The sequence below is a fragment of the Chlorocebus sabaeus genome, unplaced genomic scaffold (assembly GCF_047675955.1).
Source record: "Chlorocebus sabaeus isolate Y175 unplaced genomic scaffold, mChlSab1.0.hap1 unalloc_scaffold_1007, whole genome shotgun sequence".
In the NCBI taxonomy this organism is placed as follows: domain Eukaryota; kingdom Metazoa; phylum Chordata; class Mammalia; order Primates; family Cercopithecidae; genus Chlorocebus; species Chlorocebus sabaeus.
This window is the reverse complement of record NW_027326755.1, coordinates 2,350-19,347: the sequence shown is the minus strand read 5'-3', so window position 1 is coordinate 19,347 and position 16,998 is coordinate 2,350. Positions and strand designations below refer to the sequence as shown.

Genomic DNA, 16,998 nt, shown 5'->3' with positions numbered 1-16,998 from the left:
ATTCTTTTATCTTTCTTTCATTTTTCTCTTTGGCGACAGAGTCTCGCTGTGTCACCCAGGCTGGAGTGCAGTGGCGCGATCTCTGCTCACTGCATCCCCCACCTCCGGGATTCAAGCAATTCTCTGCCTCAGCCACCTGAGTAGCTGGGATTACAGGCGCCCTCCATCACGCCCCGCTAAGTTTTGTATTTTTGGTAGAGATAGGGTTTCACCATCTTGGCCAGGGTGCTCTTGAAATCCTGACCTCGTGATTCACCCACATCGACCTCCCAAAGTGCTGGGATTACAGGCGTGAGCCACCATGCCCGGCGGAGACATAATTCTTATATATTGGTTTTCTATCCAGCAGCCTTGTGAAATATGCTTATGAATTCTAAAAGTTTTATTTCTAGATCATTTTCAGTCTTCAACATACAGAAACATATCATCCTTCAATAAGAGCAATTTTGTTTCTGCCATTTATTTTTCTTTGTCGTTTTGTATTGTTTGTAGAGACGGGGTTTTGCCATGTTTCCCGTGCTGTTCTTGGACTCCTGAGTGCAAGTGATGCACCCGCCTTGCCTCCCACAGTGCTGGGATTACAGGCGTGGGCCTCTGCGCCAGTCCTGTTGCTGCCATTGTAAAGAGTTTTATTTCCTTTTCTGATTTTATGGCACTGTGCAGACCCACCTGTTACCATGGTGATAGTGGACATCCTTGTCTTATCCCTGATGAGAAACGGAAAACTTCCACAATTTCACCGTCATATTTACTGTCCTTTTTTTGTAGATGGACTTCTTCAGAGTAAGTCATTCCATTCTGTTCTAAATATGCTGAGCGTATTCATTTGAATCTATGTTGAGTTTCATCAAACAGTGCATCTATTTTGATTACCACAGCATTCTTTCCCATTCATCTGTTAATATGGTGAATTCGATTGATAAGATTGTAGGTTTTTAAGTTCAATTTTTAAAACTTGAGACAGGGTCTCACTCTGTCATCCAGGCTGGGGTGCAGTGGTGTTATCACAGCTCACTGCAGCCTTGACCTCCTGGGCTGAAGCGATCCTGCCACATCAGCCTCCTGAGTGGCTGTGAGTCTAGGTACATGCCACCATGCCCAGGTAATTTTTTGATGGCTTTTTCTTTGTTTTTTGTAGTGATGACATTTTCTGATGTTGCTCAGGCTGGTCTCGATGGAAGTCCTGAGCTCAGGTGTTCTGGCCAGCACAGCCTCCCAAAATACTAGGATTACAGGCGTGAGACTTGGCCTGATCAGGTTTTTCTTCTATAGGGGTCTTATCTATACAAAGACTAAACTTATCTGTACCTTTGTGCAGGGGGACAAAGACTTGCATGATGAAATTTATCATTCTGTTGATTTAAAGACAACTATCCTTGACTTACCCGTGTGTAAGTCCATGAAAGCATAATTATGTTGAAAGCATATATTGCTATGGGTGTTGGGAACCCTGCAGTTTCCGCTGCTGTGGGAGCATGTCCTTGGAGGTACCTTTCGTCTGTTTTCTCAACTCCAAACATCTTAGGACCATGGGTTGTGACTGGTAGGACTGTGTATCCTGCTATTTTCAAGACGGAGTTGATTTTCACATGGTGCCACTCTGGCTGTCCCGTTTCCCTAATACCGTCACTTCTCCTTCTGTGATTCTGATGCTACAAATGATAGCTATCGTTTTAGTATTTCTTTACAGGTCCTAGAGATTGTATTCATTTTTTTTTTCAGTCTCTTTCTGTGACTTGTTCACATTGAACAATTTCTTTTTGGTGTAGACTGCTATTGCTGTTTTTGCATGTGGTCTACCTGTCTTCCCAGGTGGGTCACCGTGGCTCTTGTCCCCATGGTGGGGCCACGGCAAGAGAGGACCCTGGGTGTGTGTGTGTGTGTGTGTGTGTGTGTGTGTATGTGTGTGTATGTGTGTGTGTCGGGGGTCAGTTCAGTTGAAAATCGAGTGAGTTTTGAGGGGAGCACTACTTGAGGTATTTGAGTCCCAGAAACATAGGGAACAGCAAAGGGCAGTTGGATTCTATTATCCTCACTGGATGGGAACCGGGGGTTTGGGGCATTGGGCTGGGAACGGCAGCCCGCCCAGGCCCACAGCCGCGCATGCTCCCTGGGCCCCCGTCTCAGTGCGCATGTTCACTGGGCGTCTTCCGCCCTGCCCGTTAGCCCACGTGAAGAACGCCAGGGAGCTGTGAGGCTGTGCGGTCTCGTTCTTGCCATCCGGACTCTTTTTCCCCTACTGAGATTCGTCTGGTAGGTCTGCAGGCCAGTTATCCCGGGGGCTGAAGTGTGAGTGAGGGTGAAGAGGGCCTCGGTGGGTCCGGTGGATCCCGCTTCCTCGTCTGTGGCCTCTGAGGGAGACGGACCTCGAGGTCGTCCTCCTTCTCTTCTCAGGCTGCTATGCCACCATCGACTTTGTGGTCGTCAGGGGGCCTGGACAGGGAGGAAGGTGGGCCGGGAGGGAAGGCAGTCAGGGGCTCAGGTGAAGATGGGGTGAGTGCCGTTTGGGGGATGGAAGTCCCGAGGTGCCGAGATCCTCCAACGACACAGGGCAGATCCTGAATAGGGTGCCCGGTGGGGGCAAGGCGGGCGGTAAAGAAGGAACCTGGCACCTGGGAAGGCTACGGCCTGGTGAGCGCCCCCCAGCGGTGTGGAGTGTGGAGCGCCTGAGTGAGAAGCACTGCAAGGTCTCACATACGCCATGGAAGGTCTGGGAAAAGTGGGAAGGAGTGGGCGAGGCAGTGTGGTGCAACCAAACTTGATGTGAGAGGGGGTGAATGGCTCTAGGAAGCGGGAGTTGCCCAAAGCAGCGATCACGGGAATTGCGATTCACTAATGTTTTCGTGGGGAGTCCGCTTGTGAAACTAAACCTCATCAGAAATGACCTCTATCTGCGGGGCACAGTGGCGCTCGCCTATAGTCCGAGTTACTCGGGACACAGAGGCGGGAGGATCCCTTGAGCAGGAGGTCGAGGCTGCAGTGAGCTGTGATGGCGCCGCTGCACTCCAGCCTGAGCAGCACAGCGAGACCGCGGTCCAAAAGAAATTTAGAAAAAAATGTCCTCTGCCTCTTGCCACACGCCTTAAGATGACTGCTCTGCCAGCTTGGCCAGCATAAATGGCTTTGTAGGCACTTAGAAAATGTACACACGTATGCTTAACTCTGGGACTTATTTTGACAGTATTTTCAAAATTAAAACGACAAGTTAACATTGATCCATGGAAGTGATCGAATATGGCAGCCCTCTACCAATCACGGTTGTCTGTTTTCAGTGTGAAATATGAGTTGGCGAGGAAGATCGACCTATCGGCGTAGGCCAAGACGCTATGTAGAGCCTCCTGAAGTGATTGGGCCTATGCTGGTGAGCGCTTAAACGTTAATTCGATGTTTTCTATTAGCAGAAATTAATTTTTGTGATAGTGTTGTTGCATTAGTATGGAAATGCTGAGAAACGTCTTTCCTGCTGATAAAACATGATTATGGCGTCTGATGAAGGAAACGTTGATTGTGGAGGATTTTTTGTTTTTCCTCTCGTGTTCTTCAGCTTTTGCCCATGACTTCTTTCTCATGCTTTGTTTGTTAATGACGGATCGTACACATGTATTCCAACACAGAGTATAATAGCTTCCAAAGTCCTTGTGCGTCACTTTTCTCACAGTAACCTCCCTGTGGGTAGAGTAACCTTCTTGGCCATAGAGAATAGAGTTGGAGAAATGTCTTTAGGCTTAGTTATGATCAGAAACAGCTATGTATTCTGTGTATATATGTAAAATTTTGTATCAATAGCAAAACTTGTTTTTTTTTTTTTTTTCTTTATTTGCACACCCACACATATTCCCCAGCCCGAGCAGTTCAGTGATGAAGAAGTGGAACCACCAAAACCTGAAGAAGGGGAACCAGCAACTCAAAGTCAGGATCCTGCACCTGCTCAGGAGGGAGAGGATGAGGGAGCATCTGCAGGGCAAGGTGATGGAAAGGGAAGAAGAATGCCCGCTGGTGTGTGTGTCTGTGTGTGTGCGTGTGCGTGTGTGCATGTGTGTGTGTGTTATGCATTGTCACATAGCGGGAACAGGAGGAAAGAAATCAATGGAAAGAATGCCTGAAATTGACTGGAAAAGCCAGGAGGCTATGTAGTTTGCAGCTTAGCTTAGGCAAATCCCTCACTATGATAAAATTTCTCGACTTTATGAATGAGAGAATAGAGGTGCCGGGATTGTGTTTTATCCGAGAACCCTTGACTGGTGAATACACAATTTGTACTTTGTTCCAAGGTTTGTGTCTTCCTATCATCTGTGTTGCTATAAAGAAGGAAAGATTTTGCTGAAAATGCTTAAAACTCAAATGCTTTACTGTAAGGTAGCTTAGTACTGGCCCAAGAAGAGACCCAGTTGAGAGGAGCAGGAGCAGCTCCAAAAACTGAGTCACTGAATGTTGGCCACCGTTTCCTTTGATTGATATTTTTATATGGTACGTTTGATAAAAGCTGGATAAACGAGGATACTGCCATACAGGTAGCTGGTTTAGTGATTTTCTAAGTGGCTTTTAGGAGGTGATTAAATCCTTTTATGGTTGGAAAAGCAGAAAAGGAGTTATCCTGGGGTTAACATGAGGTGGAAATAATTTCTCCAAGATAAAATGTTTTGAAAGGAAACATTTATGTAACTGAGGTCATGGATTATTCCAGGGATTCATTGTTAAAAGTTTCTAGAATATGACTGATAACAATGCCCATTACTTGCTGTCCACCCACTCCCTTATTCTAAGTGCGGGATAGTGTATCTTGTGTGATTCACAAACAATGTTATATTTGGTGCTTTGTTCTTCACGGGGTTCATTTATGGAATATTACATTTGGGACCTTCGGACCTAAATATAACTTTGTTTGAACAAAGTTAAGTTTCTGTTTACCCCAGTAGGTAATGGGTGTTGTGACTGTAAGATTTTCTGTAGTCCTCAAATCCATTCAGCTAATCAGTCCTTCAGAAATTGACATTGTAATTGTAACTGAAATCCTATCCATGTTGTAGACTTCCGATTTCTTAGGTGATGCACAGTGCTCTTGGTACTCTACAGCTGAATATAAGCATTATGCATGTCCTGTGGTTTATCCTCAGATTGTCATTTAGGAGAGAGGTCTCAAGCTGGGCTGAACGCTGTGCACTCATAGTCCCAGCTACTTGGGAGGCTGAGGTGAGAGGATCGCTTGAGCCCTGGCGTTCAAGCCCAGCCTGGGAAACACAGCAAGACCTCATTGCTAATAAACAAACAAACAAAGAAGTAAATAAATCAAGGTTTCATGGTATAGGAAAACAGAGATTCGAAGTTTGTGCCTAGTGGCTGGTAATGTTGCAGACATAACTCCTTAGTGAACCGTACCACTTAAAAAAAGACGGTAAGTTTGAGGATATGTGTATTTTTTACCACAATCAAAAGAAAACCTCCTCTCTTCCTAAACTTCAGTGTAGTTGTCATATATTCTTTAAAATTTTTACTCTGTCTATATTCAAGATATAATATTTATAGAAAATTTGCAAGAATAGTACAACGAACTCATATACTTTTCACCTAGATTCGCCAATTATTAATAGCTTTCTCTCCGTACGTTTCATGTCTCTTCCCTCCCTCTTTTACCCGGCTGCCCACACACTCACAAACACCCACACGCGGATATATGTTTACTGTTATTAATGCTGACTTGTTTAGATAAAGTTTCAGGTATCATGGTCCTTTCCCCTATGTACTTGAGGGTGTGTATATCGTCAGCACAAAGAGAAAGTCATTTCTTGGATCATCACTGCAGAAAGATCAAAATCAGGAAATTTAACAATGAGAAAATGCAGTCATTTAATACGCAGTGCATACTCAAATTTTGCCAGCTCCCTAGACAACTTCTTTCTTCCTTTCGTTATTCTTTGTTGAGACGGAGTCTCCCTCCGTTGCCCAGGCTGGAGTGCAGTAGTGCGATCTTGGCTCACTGCAACCTACACCTCCCAGGTTCTAGGGATTCTCACGCCTCAGCCTGCCGTGTAGCTGGGACTACGGGCGCCTGCCACTGCGGTCTTGAACTTCTGACCTCACCTGATCTGCCCACCTTGGCATCCCAAAGTGTTTGGATTGCAGGCGTGAGACCCCACGCCCGGCCCAGATAGTGTTATTGATAGGATTTCTTTTTCTGATCCAGAGTCCGGTTCAGGATCACGTCTTGCATGTGCTTTTCAGGTGTTTTTAGTTTCCTTTAATCTGGAATGTTTCCTTAATTTTTCTTTGTCATTCATGATATGGACATTTTTGAAGAGGATAGACCAGTTGGTTTGCAGAATGTTCTGCAGTTTGGGCTTTTTCATGTATTTTTTAAAGACCTTTTTTCAACTCGCGTTGATTGGTGGCTACTCAGGCCGTAGGAGAGTCTAAGTGCTAGGAGTGTAAGTGCTGTGAGAGACAGGATTTCAGCCTTGAGTCATTTGATGAGGTAAGGACAATCAGAAGTAGAATAACAGAGAAGAGCAAAGGAGGCCACAAAGTTGTCTGAGGGCAGTCTTCGGAAAGGAAGAGGGTAATATTTGGAACACCTTGTTTTCCTGTTTTCTGCTAACAGACTGCTGAAATAATGTTCGTGGGATTCTTATCAACACATCTATCATTATAGTAGCTAAAGCTTTGATATAATAACACAGAGAGCATGAGTATTATTTTCTTATTGATATTTTATGTTTTACTGCTTAAATTGATATGTATTTTTTATTTTCAAGGGCCAGAGCCTGAAGCTGAGAGCCAGGAAGAGGTTCGCCCGACGACTGATTATGAGCGTGAAGATGGTCCTGATGTCCAGGAGATGAGCCTGCCAAATCCAGAGGAGGTGAAAAGGCCTGAATAAGGTAGGCAATCCATTAGACATGCAAATCGTAGGGTGTCTGTTTCCACAGTATCATATTATAATAATAATAGTTATTTTTTGAGACAGAGTCTCGCTCTGTCGACCAAGCTGGAGTGCAGTGGTACCACCTCGGTCACTGGAACTTCGGCCTCCCGGGTTCAAGTCATTCTCCTGCGTGTGCCTCCCGAGTAGCCAGGCTTACAGACGTGCTCCACCGTTCCCAGCTAATTTTCATATGTTTAGTAGAGATGGGGGTTTCGTTCCTTTGCACAGGTTGGTCCCGAACTCCTGGCCTTGGGTTATCCACGTGCCTCGCCCTTTGAAATTTCCGGGATTACGGGCGAGAGCCACGGAGCCCGACCCAGCATTATATTTTTAATAGCAGAGAGGTAACAGTACTGCCTCTGTAATACTAGAGTTCTTATATAGAAAGGTTATTTGAAACGTAGTTCAGGCCCCAGCACCCGACTGATAGGCTGTCAGATATAGAAACAAACTGAGTCAAAGCCATGTTGAATGAAGATTTGAGTCTAAATCCTTGAACCAATAGCTCATAGTTTTCAGATGCTTTTGTAAAGATCTGCTTTTAACAAATACATAACACATTTGTAACACCCATCACTTGGTGTGAAAAATGCCGAAGCACTGATGCGGGTTCTAGTACCAGCTCTCACAGCCTTGGCGAGATGCTGAGTGAGTCCTTTCACTTCTAAACCTGTCTTTAGTTCTTATGAAAATAGTGAGTTGAAGTCAGAGATTTGAAAACCATTTTCCCTTCTGGTTCTTTCATACTCTGATCCCGTTGCATCGAATGCATGGGATACAGAGATCATCTGCTTCGCATGATGTGTTGATTCCAAATCATGAAACCCTGGCCTGAGTCATCTGAAAATCTCTAAATTGAGATTTCATTGCTCCTAAGAAAGTGAGCGGTCACTCTGCTTCATCCTAGTTTTTCCGTGTGGAGAGCTGAATACCTATCGTAGTATCTTGTCAAATTGTGAATTCTCCCTCCTCTTTGTTTGTTTGTTTGAGACAGAGTCTCAGTCTGTCACCCAGGCTGGAGTACAGTGGTGTGATTTCAGCTCACTGCCACCTCTGGCTCCCTGGGTAAAGCAGTCCTCCCACCTCAGCCTCCTGAGTGGCTGAAAGTCCATGCACAAGCCACCGTGCCTTAAGTTGTTTTTTTTTTTTTTTTTTTGTTAAAGTAAAAAAAAAAATTTTTTTTGTCGAGATGAGGTCTCACTATGTTGCCCAGGCTGGGTTTGTCTGGCTTTTAATGAACAATTGCTTTTAAAATCTTTCCTCACGGAAACCTTGAGTGATGAAATTATCAACTGGTGAGAGACCGGTTAGTTCCTATCATCTGTGGCATGTAGGTCAGTGATGCTCAGCATGGGTGTGAGTAAGATGCCTGTGCTATGCACGCTGCCTGCCGCACTGTCAGTCTTCATGAGCCAGCATTTCTAATAAGACTGTCGACACATATGTGTTATAATCATCTCTCACCATATCAAATGTTACATGGAAGTTTCAGCTTTAGAGACATGGATTGATCAGATTTAAAGTTGAAAGACCATGACTTTAGTACTTCCTGACTAATCAACTGAAGTATGTTTTACACATGTGTTTTCCAAATTGCTGACTGTGAATTGTAAGTGCTTTTGAATTGAAAGGAAGCACTGGATGTTTAGGGAAGAAATTACCTTTAAATTCTGCAGGTCTGTCCTCAAAGTGTATAGAGAGGTTTAATTGGATGTAAGACACAGGATCACCCTTTGGGTTTTGTTTCTATTCCATTTAATAAAATCCAAACTGTAGTGTGTTTTGTATGCCTTTAGGGTCATTTAAATAATCTGTTGCTAAGTCATGTTCCCAATTGTTACGTTTCTGTTACAGGTGAAAAGCAATGACAGTGTTAAAAGAAGACACGCTGAAATGATGCAGGCTGCTCCTATGTTGGAAATTTGTTCATTACAATTCTCCCAATAAAGCTTTACAGCCCTCTGCAAAGAAGTCTTGCGCATCTTTTGTGAACTTTATTTCTAGCTTTTTGATGCTGTGAGACATGTATCATTCTTTGAAATGTTATATTCTAAGTGTTTGAGCTGGTATGTAGAGACATCATTCTTTTATCTTTCTTTCATTTTTCTCTTTGGCGACAGAGTCTCGCTGTGTCACCCAGGCTGGAGTGCAGTGGCGCGATCTCTGCTCACTGCATCCCCCACCTCCGGGATTCAAGCAATTCTCTGCCTCAGCCACCTGAGTAGCTGGGATTACAGGCGCCCTCCATCACGCCCCGCTAAGTTTTGTATTTTTGGTAGAGATAGGGTTTCACCATCTTGGCCAGGGTGCTCTTGAAATCCTGACCTCGTGATTCACCCACATCGACCTCCCAAAGTGCTGGGATTACAGGCGTGAGCCACCATGCCCGGCGGAGACATAATTCTTATATATTGGTTTTCTATCCAGCAGCCTTGTGAAATATGCTTATGAATTCTAAAAGTTTTATTTCTAGATCATTTTCAGTCTTCAACATACAGAAACATATCATCCTTCAATAAGAGCAATTTTGTTTCTGCCATTTATTTTTCTTTGTCGTTTTGTATTGTTTGTAGAGACGGGGTTTTGCCATGTTTCCCGTGCTGTTCTTGGACTCCTGAGTGCAAGTGATGCACCCGCCTTGCCTCCCACAGTGCTGGGATTACAGGCGTGGGCCTCTGCGCCAGTCCTGTTGCTGCCATTGTAAAGAGTTTTATTTCCTTTTCTGATTTTATGGCACTGTGCAGACCCACCTGTTACCATGGTGATAGTGGACATCCTTGTCTTATCCCTGATGAGAAACGGAAAACTTCCACAATTTCACCGTCATATTTACTGTCCTTTTTTTGTAGATGGACTTCTTCAGAGTAAGTCATTCCATTCTGTTCTAAATATGCTGAGCGTATTCATTTGAATCTATGTTGAGTTTCATCAAACAGTGCATCTATTTTGATTACCACAGCATTCTTTCCCATTCATCTGTTAATATGGTGAATTCGATTGATAAGATTGTAGGTTTTTAAGTTCAATTTTTAAAACTTGAGACAGGGTCTCACTCTGTCATCCAGGCTGGGGTGCAGTGGTGTTATCACAGCTCACTGCAGCCTTGACCTCCTGGGCTGAAGCGATCCTGCCACATCAGCCTCCTGAGTGGCTGTGAGTCTAGGTACATGCCACCATGCCCAGGTAATTTTTTGATGGCTTTTTCTTTGTTTTTTGTAGTGATGACATTTTCTGATGTTGCTCAGGCTGGTCTCGATGGAAGTCCTGAGCTCAGGTGTTCTGGCCAGCACAGCCTCCCAAAATACTAGGATTACAGGCGTGAGACTTGGCCTGATCAGGTTTTTCTTCTATAGGGGTCTTATCTATACAAAGACTAAACTTATCTGTACCTTTGTGCAGGGGGACAAAGACTTGCATGATGAAATTTATCATTCTGTTGATTTAAAGACAACTATCCTTGACTTACCCGTGTGTAAGTCCATGAAAGCATAATTATGTTGAAAGCATATATTGCTATGGGTGTTGGGAACCCTGCAGTTTCCGCTGCTGTGGGAGCATGTCCTTGGAGGTACCTTTCGTCTGTTTTCTCAACTCCAAACATCTTAGGACCATGGGTTGTGACTGGTAGGACTGTGTATCCTGCTATTTTCAAGACGGAGTTGATTTTCACATGGTGCCACTCTGGCTGTCCCGTTTCCCTAATACCGTCACTTCTCCTTCTGTGATTCTGATGCTACAAATGATAGCTATCGTTTTAGTATTTCTTTACAGGTCCTAGAGATTGTATTCATTTTTTTTTTCAGTCTCTTTCTGTGACTTGTTCACATTGAACAATTTCTTTTTGGTGTAGACTGCTATTGCTGTTTTTGCATGTGGTCTACCTGTCTTCCCAGGTGGGTCACCGTGGCTCTTGTCCCCATGGTGGGGCCACGGCAAGAGAGGACCCTGGGTGTGTGTGTGTGTGTGTGTGTGTGTGTGTGTATGTGTGTGTATGTGTGTGTGTCGGGGGTCAGTTCAGTTGAAAATCGAGTGAGTTTTGAGGGGAGCACTACTTGAGGTATTTGAGTCCCAGAAACATAGGGAACAGCAAAGGGCAGTTGGATTCTATTATCCTCACTGGATGGGAACCGGGGGTTTGGGGCATTGGGCTGGGAAGGGCAGCCCGCCCAGGCCCACAGCCGCGCATGCTCCCTGGGCCCCCGTCTCAGTGCGCATGTTCACTGGGCGTCTTCCGCCCTGCCCGTTAGCCCACGTGAAGAACGCCAGGGAGCTGTGAGGCTGTGCGGTCTCGTTCTTGCCATCCGGACTCTTTTTCCCCTACTGAGATTCGTCTGGTAGGTCTGCAGGCCAGTTATCCCGGGGGCTGAAGTGTGAGTGAGGGTGAAGAGGGCCTCGGTGGGTCCGGTGGATCCCGCTTCCTCGTCTGTGGCCTCTGAGGGAGACGGACCTCGAGGTCGTCCTCCTTCTCTTCTCAGGCTGCTATGCCACCATCGACTTTGTGGTCGTCAGGGGGCCTGGACAGGGAGGAAGGTGGGCCGGGAGGGAAGGCAGTCAGGGGCTCAGGTGAAGATGGGGTGAGTGCCGTTTGGGGGATGGAAGTCCCGAGGTGCCGAGATCCTCCAACGACACAGGGCAGATCCTGAATAGGGTGCCCGGTGGGGGCAAGGCGGGCGGTAAAGAAGGAACCTGGCACCTGGGAAGGCTACGGCCTGGTGAGCGCCCCCCAGCGGTGTGGAGTGTGGAGCGCCTGAGTGAGAAGCACTGCAAGGTCTCACATACGCCATGGAAGGTCTGGGAAAAGTGGGAAGGAGTGGGCGAGGCAGTGTGGTGCAACCAAACTTGATGTGAGAGGGGGTGAATGGCTCTAGGAAGCGGGAGTTGCCCAAAGCAGCGATCACGGGAATTGCGATTCACTAATGTTTTCGTGGGGAGTCCGCTTGTGAAACTAAACCTCATCAGAAATGACCTCTATCTGCGGGGCACAGTGGCGCTCGCCTATAGTCCGAGTTACTCGGGACACAGAGGCGGGAGGATCCCTTGAGCAGGAGGTCGAGGCTGCAGTGAGCTGTGATGGCGCCGCTGCACTCCAGCCTGAGCAGCACAGCGAGACCGCGGTCCAAAAGAAATTTAGAAAAAAATGTCCTCTGCCTCTTGCCACACGCCTTAAGATGACTGCTCTGCCAGCTTGGCCAGCATAAATGGCTTTGTAGGCACTTAGAAAATGTACACACGTATGCTTAACTCTGGGACTTATTTTGACAGTATTTTCAAAATTAAAACGACAAGTTAACATTGATCCATGGAAGTGATCGAATATGGCAGCCCTCTGGAGCGCATGTTCCCAATCACGGTTGTCTGTTTTCAGTGTGAAATATGAGTTGGCGAGGAAGATCGACCTATCGGCGTAGGCCAAGACGCTATGTAGAGCCTCCTGAAGTGATTGGGCCTATGCTGGTGAGCGCTTAAACGTTAATTCGATGTTTTCTATTAGCAGAAATTAATTTTTGTGATAGTGTTGTTGCATTAGTATGGAAATGCTGAGAAACGTCTTTCCTGCTGATAAAACATGATTATGGCGTCTGATGAAGGAAACGTTGATTGTGGAGGATTTTTTGTTTTTCCTCTCGTGTTCTTCAGCTTTTGCCCATGACTTCTTTCTCATGCTTTGTTTGTTAATGACGGATCGTACACATGTATTCCAACACAGAGTATAATAGCTTCCAAAGTCCTTGTGCGTCACTTTTCTCACAGTAACCTCCCTGTGGGTAGAGTAACCTTCTTGGCCATAGAGAATAGAGTTGGAGAAATGTCTTTAGGCTTAGTTATGATCAGAAACAGCTATGTATTCTGTGTATATATGTAAAATTTTGTATCAATAGCAAAACTTGTTTTTTTTTTTTTTTTCTTTATTTGCACACCCACACATATTCCCCAGCCCGAGCAGTTCAGTGATGAAGAAGTGGAACCACCAAAACCTGAAGAAGGGGAACCAGCAACTCAAAGTCAGGATCCTGCACCTGCTCAGGAGGGAGAGGATGAGGGAGCATCTGCAGGGCAAGGTGATGGAAAGGGAAGAAGAATGCCCGCTGGTGTGTGTGTCTGTGTGTGTGCGTGTGCGTGTGTGCATGTGTGTGTGTGTTATGCATTGTCACATAGCGGGAACAGGAGGAAAGAAATCAATGGAAAGAATGCCTGAAATTGACTGGAAAAGCCAGGAGGCTATGTAGTTTGCAGCTTAGCTTAGGCAAATCCCTCACTATGATAAAATTTCTCGACTTTATGAATGAGAGAATAGAGGTGCCGGGATTGTGTTTTATCCGAGAACCCTTGACTGGTGAATACACAATTTGTACTTTGTTCCAAGGTTTGTGTCTTCCTATCATCTGTGTTGCTATAAAGAAGGAAAGATTTTGCTGAAAATGCTTAAAACTCAAATGCTTTACTGTAAGGTAGCTTAGTACTGGCCCAAGAAGAGACCCAGTTGAGAGGAGCAGGAGCAGCTCCAAAAACTGAGTCACTGAATGTTGGCCACCGTTTCCTTTGATTGATATTTTTATATGGTACGTTTGATAAAAGCTGGATAAACGAGGATACTGCCATACAGGTAGCTGGTTTAGTGATTTTCTAAGTGGCTTTTAGGAGGTGATTAAGTCCTTTTATGGTTGGAAAAGCAGAAAAGGAGTTATCCTGGGGTTAACATGAGGTGGAAATAATTTCTCCAAGATAAAATGTTTTGAAAGGAAACATTTATGTAACTGAGGTCATGGATTATTCCAGGGATTCATTGTTAAAAGTTTCTAGAATATGACTGATAACAATGCCCATTACTTGCTGTCCACCCACTCCCTTATTCTAAGTGCGGGATAGTATATCTTGTGTGATTCACAAACAATGTTATATTTGGTGCTTTGTTCTTCACGGGGTTCATTTATGGAATATTACATTTGGGACCTTCGGACCTAAATATAACTTTGTTTGAACAAAGTTAAGTTTCTGTTTACCCCAGTAGGTAATGGGTGTTGTGACTGTAAGATTTTCTGTAGTCCTCAAATCCATTCAGCTAATCAGTCCTTCAGAAATTGACATTGTAATTGTAACTGAAATCCTATCCATGTTGTAGACTTCCGATTTCTTAGGTGATGCACAGTGCTCTTGGTACTCTACAGCTGAATATAAGCATTATGCATGTCCTGTGGTTTATCCTCAGATTGTCATTTAGGAGAGAGGTCTCAAGCTGGGCTGAACGCTGTGCACTCATAGTCCCAGCTACTTGGGAGGCTGAGGTGAGAGGATCGCTTGAGCCCTGGCGTTCAAGCCCAGCCTGGGAAACACAGCAAGACCTCATTGCTAATAAACAAACAAACAAAGAAGTAAATAAATCAAGGTTTCATGGTATAGGAAAACAGAGATTCGAAGTTTGTGCCTAGTGGCTGGTAATGTTGCAGACATAACTCCTTAGTGAACCGTACCACTTAAAAAAAGACGGTAAGTTTGAGGATATGTGTATTTTTTACCACAATCAAAAGAAAACCTCCTCTCTTCCTAAACTTCAGTGTAGTTGTCATATATTCTTTAAAATTTTTACTCTGTCTATATTCAAGATATAATATTTATAGAAAATTTGCAAGAATAGTACAACGAACTCATATACTTTTCACCTAGATTCGCCAATTATTAATAGCTTTCTCTCCGTACGTTTCATGTCTCTTCCCTCCCTCTTTTACCCGGCTGCCCACACACTCACAAACACCCACACGCGGATATATGTTTACTGTTATTAATGCTGACTTGTTTAGATAAAGTTTCAGGTATCATGGTCCTTTCCCCTATGTACTTGAGGGTGTGTATATCGTCAGCACAAAGAGAAAGTCATTTCTTGGATCATCACTGCAGAAAGATCAAAATCAGGAAATTTAACAATGAGAAAATGCAGTCATTTAATACGCAGTGCATACTCAAATTTTGCCAGCTCCCTAGACAACTTCTTTCTTCCTTTCGTTATTCTTTGTTGAGACGGAGTCTCCCTCCGTTGCCCAGGCTGGAGTGCAGTAGTGCGATCTTGGCTCACTGCAACCTACACCTCCCAGGTTCTAGGGATTCTCACGCCTCAGCCTGCCGTGTAGCTGGGACTACGGGCGCCTGCCACTGCGGTCTTGAACTTCTGACCTCACCTGATCTGCCCACCTTGGCATCCCAAAGTGTTTGGATTGCAGGCGTGAGACCCCACGCCCGGCCCAGATAGTGTTATTGATAGGATTTCTTTTTCTGATCCAGAGTCCGGTTCAGGATCACGTCTTGCATGTGCTTTTCAGGTGTTTTTAGTTTCCTTTAATCTGGAATGTTTCCTTAATTTTTCTTTGTCATTCATGATATGGACATTTTTGAAGAGGATAGACCAGTTGGTTTGCAGAATGTTCTGCAGTTTGGGCTTTTTCATGTATTTTTTAAAGACCTTTTTTCAACTCGCGTTGATTGGTGGCTACTCAGGCCGTAGGAGAGTCTAAGTGCTAGGAGTGTAAGTGCTGTGAGAGACAGGATTTCAGCCTTGAGTCATTTGATGAGGTAAGGACAATCAGAAGTAGAATAACAGAGAAGAGCAAAGGAGGCCACAAAGTTGTCTGAGGGCAGTCTTCGGAAAGGAAGAGGGTAATATTTGGAACACCTTGTTTTCCTGTTTTCTGCTAACAGACTGCTGAAATAATGTTCGTGGGATTCTTATCAACACATCTATCATTATAGTAGCTAAAGCTTTGATATAATAACACAGAGAGCATGAGTATTATTTTCTTATTGATATTTTATGTTTTACTGCTTAAATTGATATGTATTTTTTATTTTCAAGGGCCAGAGCCTGAAGCTGAGAGCCAGGAAGAGGTTCGCCCGACGACTGATTATGAGCGTGAAGATGGTCCTGATGTCCAGGAGATGAGCCTGCCAAATCCAGAGGAGGTGAAAAGGCCTGAATAAGGTAGGCAATCCATTAGACATGCAAATCGTAGGGTGTCTGTTTCCACAGTATCATATTATAATAATAATAGTTATTTTTTGAGACAGAGTCTCGCTCTGTCGACCAAGCTGGAGTGCAGTGGTACCACCTCGGTCACTGGAACTTCGGCCTCCCGGGTTCAAGTCATTCTCCTGCGTGTGCCTCCCGAGTAGCCAGGCTTACAGACGTGCTCCACCGTTCCCAGCTAATTTTCATATGTTTAGTAGAGATGGGGGTTTCGTTCCTTTGCACAGGTTGGTCCCGAACTCCTGGCCTTGGGTTATCCACGTGCCTCGCCCTTTGAAATTTCCGGGATTACGGGCGAGAGCCACGGAGCCCGACCCAGCATTATATTTTTAATAGCAGAGAGGTAACAGTACTGCCTCTGTAATACTAGAGTTCTTATATAGAAAGGTTATTTGAAACGTAGTTCAGGCCCCAGCACCCGACTGATAGGCTGTCAGATATAGAAACAAACTGAGTCAAAGCCATGTTGAATGAAGATTTGAGTCTAAATCCTTGAACCAATAGCTCATAGTTTTCAGATGCTTTTGTAAAGATCTGCTTTTAACAAATACATAACACATTTGTAACACCCATCACTTGGTGTGAAAAATGCCGAAGCACTGATGCGGGTTCTAGTACCAGCTCTCACAGCCTTGGCGAGATGCTGAGTGAGTCCTTTCACTTCTAAACCTGTCTTTAGTTCTTATGAAAATAGTGAGTTGAAGTCAGAGATTTGAAAACCATTTTCCCTTCTGGTTCTTTCATACTCTGATCCCGTTGCATCGAATGCATGGGATACAGAGATCATCTGCTTCGCATGATGTGTTGATTCCAAATCATGAAACCCTGGCCTGAGTCATCTGAAAATCTCTAAATTGAGATTTCATTGCTCCTAAGAAAGTGAGCGGTCACTCTGCTTCATCCTAGTTTTTCCGTGTGGAGAGCTGAATACCTATCGTAGTATCTTGTCAAATTGTGAATTCTCCCTCCTCTTTGTTTGTTTGTTTGAGACAGAGTCTCAGTCTGTCACCCAGGCTGGAGTACAGTGGTGTGATTTCAGCTCACTGCCACCTCTGGCTCCCTGGGT

The 16,998-nt window shown here is 44.7% G+C and overlaps 2 protein-coding genes across 4 annotated transcripts; both read left to right on the top strand.

Annotated features, from left to right (window-relative positions):
- Positions 1–2,155: 2,155 nt before the first annotated feature.
- LOC140710927 (G antigen 10-like) lies at positions 2,156–6,966 on the top strand. Of its 2 annotated transcripts, XM_073013924.1 has the most exons (4): positions 2,156–2,253; positions 3,273–3,361; positions 3,843–3,966; positions 6,750–6,966. In XM_073013924.1, exons 2-4 carry the CDS (start codon positions 3,281–3,283, stop codon positions 6,872–6,874), a joined length of 330 nt encoding a protein of 109 aa, XP_072870025.1. In that variant the 5' UTR covers positions 2,156–2,253; positions 3,273–3,280; the 3' UTR covers positions 6,875–6,966. The 2 variants fall into 2 exon arrangements, with proteins under 2 accessions (XP_072870025.1, XP_072870024.1); XM_073013923.1 differs by lacking the exon at positions 6,750–6,966 and having other exon boundaries at positions 3,843–4,197.
- A 4,189-nt stretch (positions 6,967–11,155) lies between these two features.
- Positions 11,156–15,978, top strand: LOC140710929 (G antigen 10-like). Of its 2 annotated transcripts, XM_073013926.1 has the most exons (4): positions 11,156–11,253; positions 12,285–12,373; positions 12,855–12,978; positions 15,762–15,978. In XM_073013926.1, the coding sequence occupies exons 2-4, from the start codon at positions 12,293–12,295 to the stop codon at positions 15,884–15,886; spliced, it is 330 nt and encodes a 109-aa protein (XP_072870027.1). In that variant the 5' UTR covers positions 11,156–11,253; positions 12,285–12,292; the 3' UTR covers positions 15,887–15,978. The 2 variants fall into 2 exon arrangements, with proteins under 2 accessions (XP_072870027.1, XP_072870026.1); XM_073013925.1 differs by lacking the exon at positions 15,762–15,978 and having other exon boundaries at positions 12,855–13,209.
- The last annotated feature ends 1,020 nt before the right edge of the window (positions 15,979–16,998 follow it).

Excerpts from the sequence above, each read along its gene's own strand:
- LOC140710927 (XM_073013923.1), top strand. The coding sequence starts at position 3,281 with ATGAGTTGGCGAGGAAGATCGACCTATCGGCGTAGGCCAAGACGCTAT. Across the intron at positions 3,362-3,842 it reads AAGTGATTGGGCCTATGCTG|CCCGAGCAGTTCAGTGATGA; the intron begins GTGAGCGCTTAA and ends CATATTCCCCAG.
- LOC140710929 (XM_073013925.1), top strand. The coding sequence starts at position 12,293 with ATGAGTTGGCGAGGAAGATCGACCTATCGGCGTAGGCCAAGACGCTAT. Across the intron at positions 12,374-12,854 it reads AAGTGATTGGGCCTATGCTG|CCCGAGCAGTTCAGTGATGA; the intron begins GTGAGCGCTTAA and ends CATATTCCCCAG.